Genomic DNA, 15,795 nt, shown 5'->3' with positions numbered 1-15,795 from the left:
AGTGTACTCTTTGGCCAACACACTTTGGTGGGCCAGTTAATGGCAGCATCTATCTTACTAAGAAAGCCATTCAAAATTAGAATTTGCTGCATAAGATTATTAGCATATTGTTGTTTAATTTGTTTCTAGTATTTTTTATTTATATTCTTAAAACTATTTATTCACATTTGATTTTATGTTTTAAAGTATACCATCATTGGACAAGGATTTCCGAACTGTTAATTTGGTGGGATAATGTTGCACAGTACTTTTTCAAATCACTTAAATGCATTTTGTGCCAGGCATTAGGGCTTTGTGCTTCTTATTAACAGCACTTTAAAACTGTCTAGAATTTCAACAAGCAGGAGAATAGGATCATCATGTATAAACCACATTGAGCAGTTTAAAACACTCTATCCTCTGCCAGATTATAGACAAAAACCTGTCAAGAAAAGGAGAAAGCAAAATTATGCCCTTGCTCCAGTTTTGAGAAATATGTTAAAGAAAGCCTGTATCTGACATTGACTCTGTAGAGGTGCCTCAAGGTGAGCCTGCACTACCATGACCTTACGTATTCTTCATAGCCAAGATTTTTCACTTTGTATCCAGTGGTGTTAAGCCTTCAGATCCCATTATCTGTTCTATCATTCCAAAAATGATCTTCAATATTCCTTTGTCATGGTTCACTCGATTAACCAATAATGTGTACAGACAAACAAGACTAGGTTAACCTTTTTTCAGGATTCAGTCTCTTGTTTTCACTGTCTGCACAGAAGTCATCCCACTTGGAATCTAATGTCATTTTGTCTAAGTTATTTTATTGAACAGACGTGCACTTGTTTTATATAGGCATATGCTTTTTAAAACCCAACCAAGAGTCTTGCATGGAGCTATTTTATCTCCCCCCATTAATAGCTCAATAATTTAGCTAGTAGTCCTTCATCTTCACTGGGGTAAGCCCTACCACATCCGAATGGTAAGAGTGTGCTTTTTGTTATCCCATTAAGACAATGGCTTAAAGAAAATCTAACTGCTTTTTCGCTTTTGCTCTGTTAGTAGAAAAAAACCTTTCTGTGAACATTGCACACCATTGTAGATTAAGCTGGTGTACATTATGAGAAATTCCATCATAATTTTTTTCGTAGTCCGGAAACCCATTCCAAATGAGGGTATGCTGCCACAGCAGCATATTTAGGATATCGATCCATGATAATTGGACGGAGCTCCATGGAGGTCTTTTCACTCTTGTGAATATTTTTTTGAACTGTGTATACATCGCATCCTTGTTATTGCAAATAGATCTGCAGTTTAATCCAACAATATAATGTTGTCCATTAAAAGGAGAAAAATCTATATTATGGTATGAGGCATAAAAGAATAGTATACACAATTGCCAATCCGATTTTGTCTCTGTATCGCAGCCATCCACCCCACACAGACCCAGTGTTTCCTGGACAGCCTCATAGACAGGATTTTCCACTGTGCAGCAAATATCCATACTTCTCCTGCATGACCCTAAGGGAGGAGGTGATTGCCTCCACATCCTAGCAATGTCATGTTTTCCAATCACCATTGCAGATCTAGTATGTTTTTTTCCACATTAGTAAAGTCGTTGTCGTCTTTTTGTCAGCTCAGCTTGACTCTTAGTGTGCTTAAAATATCATCCCAGAATGATCGAGGCATACTGCAACTCCATGTGTGGAGGAAATCTTATTCCTATGTGTGACAATTAAGATGGGTAGGACTGTCACTCCTGTTTACCATCCATGGTCTCTGTGTGTGTGTGTGTGACTGTGTGTGTGTGACTGTGTGTGTGTGACTGTGTGTGTGTGTGACTATATCAATCTAAACCTCCCTGAAATCACCGATTCTTCTGGGGCCGACCATTCAAAGTCTTCAAGCGGAGCCAAGTTTATTTCCCATTTGATTGTTTTTACCGGGAAAGTAATCCGCTTATTAATAATTGTTTTAAAGATGATAGAGACTTAGAAATAGTTGGAACATTGTCAGTTTAGTTTCTCGTGGAGGGAATTCAGCTAATTCTGCAACATCAGGGGAGTCGGGCCTGAAGGCAATAAATAGGCTAAGTATCTCAGAAATTGAGTGTTTAAGGACTAATTCAGTTTGAAGTTCTTAAAAATATCCAAGACCATCCAACCTAACAGAATGGCCTATGAAGGAAATACCAAAGGTGCCCAAGCCCTCCAAATCTTTCAGTGCAGATATCGGGGGCAAGCGGATGCCATACCACAGTGGAGTCTGTCCGTAAGCTTATTTGCCCATCCAAGTTGCTCAAGAGATGATTTCCAGATTTTCAGTGCTGTTGCAATGGTAGGGAGAATTTCACTGGGCGGCTTTCCCCCAAACAGGTAATGTAGGGTGCTTTGTGCCCATCCTAAGCCAACGCTGTAATTCATATGCAGGGTCATCTGCTGGACAATATACTCTGTTAATGATTGAAAGATGGGATGCCCTGTATTATGGGGCTATGTTAATCATTGCGATACCACAATAATGGGCTGATTTACAACATTTGGTATGGGCCACACGAAGGAGGACACCTCCCCAGATGAATGTATTGAGTATGTAGTGAACGATGCAATGGTTGATTCAGAAATGTAGAAAAGATTGTTTTGCGTACACTCATGTGAATATTAATGGTTCGACACCATTTCCAGCATTGATTCCTAAGTTTTTCAAGCAGCTATTAGAAATCGTTATGGATACAGGCTTATTCTTTAGTCCCTCCTACCCTAGATTCTAATTTTTTATAAATAAAATGGTGCAGACCCAATCCTGCAAAGGGAATATGGTAAAGCATATCCAAGATTTTCTGGTGCCATATGGTAATTGGAAGACGGCTTTCATTGTTCCCCATACATTATAGTTCTACAGTTGTTTGAACAGAGTCTGGTACAAGGCCCGTCTGTCTGAGGTATGAGCATGCCATTCAGCAACAAAACTGAAGCAATGACAAGTGAGAAATCCCCATCCTGCGCCTCATGTTTTAACCCAGAAGTTTAAGAAAGCACTACAATCTAGTATGTCTGCTCTCCATCAATTTACAGGTATAGTTATAAAACATACTATTTTATTTTAAAAGTTCCCTGAATGTTTATCTGTATCTACGTTTACTCTTTAACGGACAACAAAACGTAGTGTTTTTAAATATTCTTTTTTTTATTTTAGGTTGGAAAAAGTATTTAATTTATCAAAGGAAGATATGACGCCAAAGAAACAAGACAGAGAATCCGGTAAATCCAAATTGTGATTGTGTATTAAATATAAACAGAAGTGCGCGTTTGTCCTGTAAATGAATGGATCGTATTACATACTAATGCACCAACAAACTTTCTTGGTAACAGAACATTTACTGGCACTTCGAATTGGCCTTGGACTAAATAAGGAGATGGAAGTGGAAAGTTGGGCTGGATGAGGTGCTGTATTAGTAGAGTTGTGTTACAGTGAAAACTAAAATCAGCTTGTGTGGGGTGACAGGTGCTAATATGTAGCTCGAGAGACTCTGAAAACAGTGACGTTTTTATAAAGCAGATCTAGAGAAAAAGAAGAACGCAAAAAAGGTGCCTGGTTGTGCTCACATATGGGTTTCATGTGAGCGGTTCCAGTTAGGGCTTCCTGTGGGCGCGCCCTTGGTGCACTGCTTGTGTAGAACCTAGGAATGTCTAGGCTCCAGTCCAGATCTTTGGTCTGTCGGCTGCGGATGGGCCACTCCGTTGGAAGAAGGTGTCATAAATGGGACCATCATAAACCTCGGGATCCATGCGGATACTCCTGCATGCATTTAATATACAATTATTTGCCATTGCTGACCCTACCAGGCTAATAACTAACCAGAGGATTGGTTTTGATGGAAACTTCTTTGGTTGCGCAAACATTTTCTATCAAGTGGCGTATTTGGCACAATCTGCACCTCAACAATTACTTATAAATGTGTATTCGCAAGCATTTCCATCTGGAAGTTCAGTATCCAAAGATTGGTGGTCTTAGATTGCCATATTGTGCATTTGACAAACTTTTTAAAAAGTGTACTTGCTTGTGCTTGGAAATAATTCAATAAGGTAACATTTGAGCACCCCTAAAAATCTAAATCATTTAAAAAACACGTAGTTCATCATTGTTCCCTCGTTTGCTTTCATATTAGAAGGCCAGGTGTGTAAAACCTGGATTGTGTGTCGCACTGTTAACTTGGTCTAGGTCACTTTCTCTCACTGCTTATGTGTACTCTAGTGAAAGACTATACATATTCTGATGTAAAACAGACGTATTTTGATAAAATCAGACTGTTTTAACTAAGTGAAAAAGTGAGTACTAGATATCCGTGGGCAAAATTTGTTCTAATTAATTTTCTTTTTCAAATTTGGAGTATCGGGAGATCCAATTGTGCTTTTAATATAAACAAAATATATTTTAATTTTTCGGACTTGTTGGGGAAACCATATGCACTGGTTGTCCGCAATACATATATATTTTTTAAAAAAGATTTGTTTAAAAATTATATTGTAGACGGTTTGGTGATCCCTCAGTAGTACATGACTTAGAAGACTTGCATGTGTGCATTGATGTACAATTCAAGCTAAGATGTTCCCTAAGCTGAGTATTAGCTAGCGAGGGATCGAGGGATTAGCAGTGCTGATGCTAGGAAGCCAATGAGCTATTCATAAGGTCTCTAAGTGACAAAGTAAGCCATCGAAGGAATCATTCTCATCTTAACCCCACTGAAGTTAATGCTACATTTATTTTAGCCTAAACCATTTAGCCATACTTTTGATCGGAGTTTATTAAAATAATGTACATTACACAGGATCTTCTGCTGGCTTAGATTGTCCATTGGAAGTGTTTTTGTGGTGGTTTCGCTCTAGGATAGAGATCAAATAATCAATTTAAATGTTTACATATGTAGAAATATTTTTAAAGTACAGAAAATCTGGACGGGCTATGTTTCTATGACATTTTGTAAAGAGTTAAATGCCTTTATTGCTGGCAAAATCGGAAAAGCCTTCTCTCTGTGATGCTCCCTTGGGTGTGCCCCTTCACCCCACCATTCATGTGCACAGGTATTTCCCCCTATAGGTGCGTCACCAACGGTTCCAGTCTAGTTGCTGGCTTTTTATACGTTTTTTGGGTGCCTTTTTCATTTTGCTGTCCCTTACCGTGGAAGCGTACGTTTTGATTTTTCAAACAATATACATTTAGTGATAGACTGATAATATTTGCGTTTTTCTTTTTGTTTCTTGTGGAACAAAAGGATGAAAAATTAAATGCACAATTCTCTGTCCTACATAGGACATTCACGTCAAGTGTGCAGGAGTGTTTCTAAGGCAACTTGACAAATATCTGCAAATGTTTTTTTTGTAGCCATACCAATGCACCCTCTGCATCCAAAACTGGCATTTGATTTTATCCAAACTGTCCTAAATCCAAGTCATGCCATAATCCCAGAAGTTCATGAGATAACTCCTGATCTTACTAAGTAGCGAGAATTGTATCTGCCATGTAAATGATAGTTGCAGACTCTTCGTTTATAAACCAGGAATGTGCACTTTTCCTTTGAATACCCCAATACTAATTAATTTGATTATATACAGTTTTGGCATCCGAACAAAAGTGAATCGTGTATTTAGTCACTTCTTGCTGTTTCAGCACCAAATTTTGATCTGCTTTGCGGTCAAGTAACCTGCCATTTCTAGCATTTATGATGTTGTTAAACAATGTCCATAACAAACACAATAATATCTCATTGGCAAATTAGGAGAGCCACTCGAAGTTTTAATTTATCTTCCCTAAGGTAAGCTTCCAAATAATGATAATTTCCCTTTAAAAGTTTTAACTCGATTTGAGCATCATAAATTGTTGCCGGTGTCAATCAATTAATCAGGGGTTTATATAGCGCACTACTCACCCGTGAGGGTCTCAAGGCGCTGGGGGGGAGGGGCTGCTCCAGTTCAGTTGAAGAGGCAGGCCTTGAGGCTCCTTTTGAAGGTGTGAAGGGTGGGGGAGCTGCTTCTGATGTTCACTGGGAGCTGGTTCCAGGCTCTGGCTGCGACGTAGGAGAAAGCTATTCCTCCTGCTCTGGTTCTGCGGATGCTCGGTGAGGTCTGCGGAGCGAAGGTCTCTCTTGGGTACGTGGAAGGTGACTCTCTTGTTGAGCTATTTGGGTCCGATGTTGTGGAGGAATTTGTAGGCGTGGGTGAGCAGTTTGAAGGTCACTCTCTTCTCGAGGGGGAGCCAGTGGAGGGTGCGTAGGTGGTGGGTCATGTGTTCGTGCCATAGGGTTCCAAGGACGAGTCTGGCTGCGGCATTCTGGATAATCTATAGCCTGTGTAGGAGGGTTCTGTTGATTCCGGCGTGGAGGGTGTTGCCGTAGTCCAACCTGCTGGTTATGAGGGCGTGGGTGACTGTTTTTCTGCATCCTGGGGGTATCCATTTGAAGGTCTTGCGGAGGATCCGGAGGCAGTTGAAGCTGGTGGAGGCGATGGAGTTGATCTGGCGGGTCATTGTGAGGGAGGAGTCGAGGATGATGTCGATGTTCCGTGCGTGGTCTGTAGGGGTGGGCGGACTCCCAAGGGCGGAGGGCCACCAGGTGTCGTCCCAGGCAGAGGTGGAGGGTCCGATGATTAGGACCTCTGTCTTCTCCGAATTGAGCTTCAGGCAGCTGCTTTTCATCCAGGCGGCTACATTTCTCATTCCTTCTTGGAAACAGAGTCTGGTGTCTTCGGGGTTCTTCGCGAGGGAGAGGACGAGCTGCGTGTCGTCTGGGTAAGATACTATGCTGAGCCTGTATTGTCTGAGGATGGCGGTGAAGGGGTCCATGTAGATGTTGAAGAGCGTGGGGCTGAGCGATGATCCTTGGGGAAACCCGCAGTTGATCTGAGTGGGTTCGGAGAGGAAAGGAGGGAGTCTGATCCTCTGGGTTCTGCTGGAGAGAAAAGATCGGATCCAGGCGAGGGCGGTTCCTTGTATCCCTGCGTCGTGTAGTCTGGCTGGGAGGGTGTGATGTGAGACCGTGTTGAAGGCTGCAGAGAGGTCAAGTAGGATGAGGGCTGCGGTGTGCCCCTGGTCTAGTAGCATAAGGAGGTCATCGGTGGCAGCGAGGAGGGCCGTCTCAGTGTTGTGGTTGCTGCGGAACCCGGACTGGGAGGCATCTAGGATGGAGGTTTCTTCGATGAAGGCGGTCAGCTGGGTGTTTACGAGTCTCTCTGTGACTTTGGCAGCGAAGGGGAGGAGAGAGATGGGCCGGTAGTTTTTCAGGCCTGTCAGGTTGGCCTTGGGCTTCTTGAGGAGAGGTTTGACCTCCGTCCGCTTCCAGTCGTCGGGGAAGATGCCGGATTCGAACGAGGCGTTGTTGTTGCATCCTAGTACGGTGCAATGGCGGCGGCCCGGTGGTAGATGTGTGGTGGGCAGGGGTCTGTGGGGGCTCCTGAGTGTGTGCTCTTCATGGTCGTCGCGGTGGTGTGCTCGATGGTGGCAGGGTTCCAGGTGGTGATGCTTGGCTGTTTGTCGGTGGTGGTGTAGCGTGGGGTGGTGTCCTGTGTCTGTTAGCTGAAGTTGTTGTAAAGGGCCTTGATTTTCAGATGGAAGTAGGAGCTGAGTTTGTTGCAGAGTTCCTGCGATGGTGTGACGTTGGTGGCTTCGCTGGCGGGTTTGGTGACTGTTGTATGACGTTGAAGAGTTCTTTAGCGTTGGTTGCATTGGTGTGGATTTTGTTCCTGATGAAAGTCTGCTTGGTTTCCCTTAAACGCTGGTGGTATTCCTTCAGGGCGTTCTGGTAGCTGTTCAGGTGTTCGTGGTTTTCTGGTTTCGCCAGGATTTCTCGAGGCGTCTGCAGGAGCGTCTGGAAGCTTGGAGATCGGTTTTGAACCAAGCTGCTTTCAGGGGACATTGTTTGCCGGGGTGGCGGAGGGGTGCGAGCTTGTCGGCGCAGCTGGAGATCCATTGGTCAAGTTCTTTGGCTGTGGAGTTGGTGTCAGTTGTGGCCCCTGGTGGGTCTAGGAGGAGGGTGGTGTTGAGGTGCTCCTCTGTGATCTTGCTCCAGTTCCTTCGAGGCGGGCGCGGGGAGTGGGTTGGGTCCGGTGGATGTGTTGAATGTGAAGTGTTCGCAGTGGTGGTCGATCCAGGGGGGCTGCAAGGTGTGGCTGAAATGGATGTTGGTCCCTCCTGCGAAGATGGGGTCGAGGGTGTGTCCGGCTCTTTGCGTGGGGGTGGTGACGAGCTGCTTCAGTCCGAAGTTGGAGAGGTTGTCAAGGAGGGTGATGGAGTCGGGGTCGCTGCGGTTGTCGAGGTGGAAATTGAGGTCTCCGAGTAGAATGTCGTATGTGGAAGCGATGGCGTGGGGTGCGACGAGGTTGGTGATGGAGTTTGCGGACTTGGTGCGTGGTCTGGGGGGGTCTGTAGGCGAGGGTGCCCCGTAGCGTGGGCTTTAGGGTTGGTCTGGATCTGGAAGTGGAGGTGTTCGGTGTTGGAGTGGGGGTCGCTCGTGTTGGAGGTGAAGAAGGGAGGTCTTGTGGGCGATGGCGAGTCCTCCTCCTGGGCGGTCCCTTCTCTGGATCTTGTATCTGTCGGGGATGACGGTGGCGATGTCTGGGCCAGAGTTGGCGTTGGTCCAAGTTTCGGTGACGAAGGCGACGTCTGGTGAGAGGGTGTCGAACAGGTCCCAGATCTCTGTGGCGTGTCTGTGTAGGGAGCGCACGTTGAGGAGGATGCAAGTCAGGGCTCCGGTGGTGCGGGCGTCCGGCGGGTTTTCGGCGGTCTTGGGGGCGTAGTCGATGGTGAAGGATTGTCTGCAGCGTCTGCAGGAAAACTGTCCTTGGGTGGTGTTCGGTGTGGCTCTGTGGCAGCCGTTGAGTCTTTCGGGGTTGAGTGCATGGAGGGCGGCGGAGATGTATCGGCGGGGTTCCGGAGATCCAGGGTTCCTGGCGCTGGCCGCGGTCGGGTCACGGACTGTCACAGACGGGCCTGCCTTAGGCGCGCCAGCTGAGCACCCGCTGCACATGGCCGCCATTAAGAAGGGGATGGGGGCAGGACTCGAGGTGGGAGCGGGGGCTGGGAGGGGGGAGGGGCCGCAGGGTCAGCAAGGCGGGAGTACGAATAACAAAAATAATAAAGCAAGCAGGAATGCAAAGGAATAGGGGACTGGGTTGCCTGTGTGTCTGCGGCGGGCTACCGGTGCGAACCCAGGTGGAGGGGGGGTTCTGACGAAGCGGCAAACGTGCGGAGCTGCAGGGCAGTGTATTGAACCTGGACCGGGGTCAAGGTATGACACACGCTCCCCCTCAGCAGCCGCCATTAAGAAGGGAAGGGGGGCGGGACTCGAGGTGGGAGCAGGGGCTGTGAGGTGGGGAGGGGCCACAGGGGCGGGAAGGCGGGAGTACGAGCCAAAAATAAAATAAAGCGAGCAGGAATGCAAAGGAATGAATAAAATTACCCAATGAGAATGAATTCCCCAAAACCGGACGGGGACAGTGAGAACCAGAGAGCAGGGGGCGAGGGGGAGACCAGGTGGAGCTGCAGCCTGGGTCGCCTGTGTGTCTGTGGTGGGCTGCCGGCGCAAACCCAGGTGGAGGGGTAGGTTCTGACGAAGCGGCAAACGTGCAGAGCTTAGCTACGACATGCTTTTAGGAATAGAATTGACTTCCTACCCAAAAACAGCCTAATAAAATGCCCCAAAACATGTTTGTTGCTTATTATGTTTATATGTACTTTTTCCACATTTGAGTTCTGCTCCACTTTCTTAATACTGGACACTCTAATCTTATCTTTAATCATTTATCTGCAGGCCTTTTTGTAACCGGCAATCTCCTCCGCAAAGCGCCTAGACGCCCCTGGGCAATCGTGGGCTATATCAATTCCACAATCAAATCAAATGAATGTTTCTGCTCTTTTAGCTCAATCTCCTCGTTAACATATGAGTATTTTTGGCTTGATAAGCGCATACTCCCAGCATGTTTATAAAGCAGTACATCCTCAAAATTGAGATGTGAATATTAAAGGGTGCTGGATCTGAAGAACACAATGCTGGCCCCCTAAATGTACCCACTTGAGAGTCCCTGCTTATGGGTCCGGGATATTAAACGGTAGAAGAAACACCCCAGGCTCAGAACTAGTGTAGTATATCACCTTATCAATGGCTGTTGCATAATCAATGAATGCACAAGGCAGCAGTACAGTAGTCCGGTTTAATACTTCAGCCCATTCGGAGTCATCAATATTAGGGAATCTGGATCTCCTCTTGAACTCACTCTGGGTTATGGGTCTATCACGGTCATATTTAGTCCACTCTACAAGGTGAGTTAGCAGTTGCATGCTAACTGGGCTTAGAATACCCAGAAGTCAGTCATTGCACAGTTTTCTTTGGCACCTAGTTAAGTTGGGACCAGGACAGTAGTCTTCCAATGATGAGGCAAACCAGACATGCATGGATTAAAGGGAACCTGCCCGCCTCCTTGGGCACCAGAATGAGGCAAAGTCCCATCATAGGTCCTGAGCATCACCTTAAGTTGTAACAGATGCCTCTGCTTGATTCCTCCAACTCAGACATTTACGATGTGGAGTCCTCTCCTCTTTATCACTAACCAGCAAACCCAAATTTGATGTGGCTGCTCGGCTGGATATAAGCTTCCAAAAGGAAATAGCAACATCTCCCATTTTTTGTACTTACAAGAAAAATGTTAAGCAGTTGAATGTTGGAAAATGTACCTCGCATCCAGCTAAACTATAATTACCCTTCAGGTTTGCTTACCAACAGAACAGAGCTCACCGCTACTACTTCAAGGTGATGAACCATGTTGTCCAGGTGTTCCGAAATAGCTGCACAGTGGCACTGCAGTGCTTTGCATAACTGTAAATAAATTCACCATTTTGTGATCCTCCTAATTCCAGGGCAGTTCCTTCCATTAGGCTGGAAATTTGTTATCATACAAAGTACTCATTCTCATTGTGTTTCAAAGCCAAACAAGGGGCAACACCCTGTTGATCACCACCTTCATGGCTGACTAAGGTGCTGTTAAAATCAATTAAAGCAGAAGTGTTCTTTTCTATGGAATTGCGTACTTTCTAATGCACACTTCCTGGAGCTTTTGGGTGATCATTATCCAGCCATGGTTTTAATACTCCATAACTAGTGATGAAAGCTCCATTCGTTAAAAGTACTCTAAAGTATGAAAATGTTGTTAAAGGGAATTTGTGTTTGAAGACTCCTAGTCCCCTGGGATATCACCTACTTCCTAACCATTTAAGTACCTAATATTCTAGTGTAGAATCAATATCATGCCACTCATCGCCCACTTGTAACCACAATATGTTTAAATGGTACCCCTAGATGAATTAAATGGTACAGTAAGAGGATCTTCAAATTTTACTCCACGGTATTTTGTGTTTAGGTAGACAAAGTGAAGCAGTTTTACAGAAAGTTTAAGTCTTCAATGACTGCACTGCATACCTCACTTAGCACCCCATCAAACAACTTGTTTCATAATAGTTAAACACCTAGTCACCTCACCACATCACTCTTTCATTTGAATAATCTGTTTACACATATTACTAAACTGGGTCGATTACAGAAAAACCCATTTAATTTGTTTGCGTTTTGTCCCTTTAGGTCAGCCATTGGTAATTTCAGGAGAACATAGGATCAGCATCGCTAGAGCAAAATTAAATGAGAACTGTGGGCGGGTGGAGAAGGAGTTGCAAATAAAGAAAGACTTGAGTAAAGCAAATGCCGGTTTGATGGCGGATATCGATATTAAGGAAGAGCCTCTGAGTGAAGACGAAGAGCCTATGGACACATCTGCTTCTGGGGACTCTATAAACAATGGGATGGTCAACGGAGTGCACTTAGATGAGAATTCGCACGATTTGTCGAAAGGCCATTTAACTGGCGGACACACTGATGCAGTTTCACAAGAACTGAAAGAGTTTGTGAATACAACATTTAAGAAACATTGTGTGTTGTCTTTAAGTGACCTTAAACGGTTATTTAATCTACACTTAGCCAGCCTACCTCCAGGACACAAGCTCTTCAGTGGAATTTCTGACAAGCGGTTGCAGCAAACTGTTTTGGACATTGGCTGTAAGCAGATTTTAGTGCCTGTAAGTATTTATTTTCAGTCTGTCTTATATTACATATGCTGGATTATGCTTTTCTGCAAATCATTGTCTTTATGGAATTGCAGTGATGAGTTGGATGCACATAGAGAGAGCACAGTGAAAGCAGACAATATTTCTCGCATGTTAGAACATGGTTTGATTTATACCAAAAAGAATTTCATCAGGGCTCCTGCATTTCATAACTGCTTCTTCTACAACCATTTCTCAGATTGGTGTCTGGGATTTAGCTTCACCCATATATTTGTCCATATTTTGTCGCAGAAATGGTTTGCCTTGTTTTCAACAGTGCCAACAGAAAATGCTTTATTTAAAGTGTGATTCAGCAGCAAGTCTGTGAGCACCACAAGCTATGCTCCATTTCTCATTAGTTGACAACAAATTGCACCTTTCGAAAGGTTATCATCTAGTTCACTTTTCCTTCATTTTTGGGAAGGATAAGGTTTCTCTGTCTCGTATAGGAGGAGGAATTGCCTTCTACTGCATTTCTGCAATACGTTGAGCAATTTAAATTTAATGTGGTGTCTCCAAATGTATCTTTTGTTTTATGCAACAATTGGGAGAAACATTAGAGCCTGCCTAATAATACCCAACGAGGCCAGTTTTTGTTCTTGATTTGATTGAATACATTTTATTAACTCAACCTTTAGACATGTGAAAAACAATCCATGTAGGCAGGGATTCTCCTGCAGTGATTTCAGTAGGTGGAGTTTTTACTGCTTTTTCGGAATGCCCCGTTTTGGTGGTGTGTATGCACATGTGTTTGTGTGTGTAGTATGTTCCTGTGCTCATCATTTGTTCCCAGTCATGTTATTTGCTTAATGAGCATCCATTCCAATGTTGGTGTTTTCCGCACATCAATATTTGTGTTTGTTAGTTGGTGTGATCTCTTAGTATGTACCTCTTATGCTGTATGGTTTTGTACAGCACATCATTTACCAATTTCATGTTGTCTTGGCAAAGTTTTGTGATATGATGTGTCGAATTTTGTAAGCTAATTTTTACAAATATTAGCCTGATGATTAGGAAAGTCTCATATTTGGATGACAAAGCTGAGGACTAAACTGGATACATGGTTTCTTGAGGGCCAGCTATTTCTTCAAACTGACCTTTAGCAACTTAATTTAAGTAGTAAGTCCAAGCTCGGACATGGACTCTACTAGAGTTACTAGTGATGTAAGAATAAGCAAGTATAGTCACATTACAGTTGGAGATGCATAAACTAAGGCCTGAAACAAAGTTTGTATAAAACCGAAAAGTAAAAATATATTGTCTATATTATTTGGAGCAATTAAAAGGGAGTTAATTTGTAAAAACTCCATTCATGAAATCCTCATTATAAGGGTTTCCAGCAGAAGAGCGTACAAAATTATTGAAATTCAGCAGTTATAGTTACCTGAGAAAACTATAACTTATGCCCCTGCAATGCTGTGCTTATTACATCACTAATGACATGGTTAGTGACATCACTGATTCTAGTTCCTAACTATAACGTCCCTGTAACCTTCGTTTTTTTAATTGAATTTCAACATTTTAAAAAAAATGTAATGTAGGTCCTAACTGTTACCTGTAACCTTTGAGAGTGGGTGTGTGAGTGGCTCTATAGGTAGGCAGGGGGGTGTGTAAACACTGAGTGGGTCTGAGTGGTTGTGTGAGTATCAGAATGGGTCTGTGAGTGGGTCCGTAAGTGTCTGAACATGAGTGTCTGAATGAGTCTGTAAGTGGGTCCATGGGTGTCTGAGTGGATGCATGAGTGGGTGAGTGAGTCTCGGAATGGGTCTGTGAGTAGGTGTGTGAATGGGGCGTGAGTATGAAAGTGGGCCAGTCAGTGGGTGCGCAGTAAAAGAAAAAGTAGGGGGGCACACTGAAGCAGGTATTCGGGCCAGTTTTCCCTGTGACGGCCCCAAAGATATAGGCAAGTCAAATAATGCTTTTCCAAAGGAAACATGGTCCTAACTATAACTTCCTACTGCCGACCGCCAGTAGGCGATATATATATATATATGTGTGTGTGTGTGTGTGTGTGTGTGTGTGTGTGTGTGTGTGTGTGTGTGTGTATGTGTGTGTATATATATATATATATATATATATATATATATATATATATATATATATATATATATATATTGGACTTTAGACTTGCCTGCAAAATACTTTCATTTTCGTGGAAAAGCCACAGGCGTTGTAAACGTTTGCGTGGTAAAGATGCATGTGCTGTAAAGCTCGCGTTGATAAGGCTTGCGTGGTAATAGAATGCATGGTTCTTTCATACAAGCATTGCTCAGCAGTGCTGTTCACTTTTAATGTGTTTTTAAGCATGGTACAGCACTTCTTTCTTGGGCTGATTTTCACCTTCACTGTAGCTTTTCACAGACTTAATACTGTTTTAGCATGTTGAACGACACCACATGTACTTTTCATGTTTGAGCTTTCCCAGGCCATGGCACATTACCACCTTGAGCCCCTCGTGATCACAAGAGGCACTGTCATGCCTCTGAACAAAGAGTACATGGCAAACGTGCGGAGGTGATAGAGAGGTGCCAGTGTGTGTAAACTATCGCAGGACAGCATGGGTACACTGCCTCTTACATTGGTGTGCAATCTGGTGTGGTTACCATACAGACTGCTACAGAAGGTATGATGGATTAGGGCACAATTCTGAAACCCTAAAAGGAAAGCTTCAACAGCCTTCTTTGTGTTTGCCTCTGTGCCTGGCTGTTTATAATCACCCATGCAAAGTATATTGAATACCGCCTGTGAGAGCAAAACATTCTTCCAGACTGATGTAGAGCAGAACTGATGGCCACTCTTTTGCCTGCTCAAAAATCACTTGCTTCAGCCAACTTTATAGGGGATTCATTAGGATGTTGACTTTTCCAAACGTTCAGATTTTTGCGTATTTTGATATTTCTTCTTATTGAAAAACAGGAGAAAATGCGTATAGTAGGTTCTTCTTAAAATAAAAACATCAGGTTTATTAATGGGAAATGAGCCAGATATGCCCAGAGTGCGGTGATTTTCTTTCCTTTTTTAGGTCTCGCCTACGCAGCGCGCATGCGCTGCATAGGAGGGCCTTTAGCCGTCGCTCTGCTCATTTTCAAGCACTGCACTCGTGCTTGTGGCAGTATCCACCTTGTGGGAGCACGCAGCAATGCGCCACAAGCACGAGTGCAGTGCTTGAAAATGAGAAGACTGCTCTCCCAAGCGCGCGCGCCACTCGCAGGCTCACCTCCTGCCCCCCCCCCCTCTCACGAGCGGACCACTCGCGCGCTGTGCATTTCCACAGCACTCTCACTCAGTTCTTACAAAGCTCACTCACCAATACTAGTCCCTTACAAAGCTCACTCACCAATACTCCCTGGTCACACATACATGTCGCTTTCACTCTGGTTTCTCTCACAAGCTTCTCAAATGCAGCTCACTAACATCCCACACGATGTCATACACGTGACTCTTCTCTACATAACATGCACAGCTCACACACCCTCAAAGTGCACACACTAACAGCCCCCATGCCCCCGCACCCCCTGCACTCTTCACTGCGTCTCCTCACACAGATCGCAGTATTGATGTCCCGACTTGTACTAGCATCCTTTCATTCTCTGACTCCCTTCAGTGTAGTGCTGCGTTCTTCCGGGCACGGGGCATGATGGTGGTGCAGCATTGGGCTCTGCACAGGCCATGAGGTAATGTTGG

General features: G+C 44.3%; 1 protein-coding gene across 2 annotated transcripts in view; it reads left to right on the top strand.

Annotated features, from left to right (window-relative positions):
* POLR3E (RNA polymerase III subunit E) overlaps positions 1-15,795 on the top strand; it is a 232,323-nt gene that overhangs the window by 191,095 nt on the left and 25,433 nt on the right. For both annotated transcript variants that reach the window (XM_085629041.1, XM_085629040.1), the window contains exons 17-18: positions 3,169-3,233; positions 11,594-12,084. In XM_085629041.1, coding sequence (XP_085485167.1) covers positions 3,169-3,233; positions 11,594-12,084 — 556 coding nt within the window. The remainder of the gene's footprint in view (positions 1-3,168; positions 3,234-11,593; positions 12,085-15,795) is intronic.

This window comes from Triturus cristatus, chromosome 10, assembly GCF_964204655.1.
Source record: "Triturus cristatus chromosome 10, aTriCri1.1, whole genome shotgun sequence".
NCBI lineage: Eukaryota > Metazoa > Chordata > Amphibia > Caudata > Salamandridae > Triturus > Triturus cristatus.
This window is presented reverse-complemented; position numbering and strand designations above follow the sequence as displayed.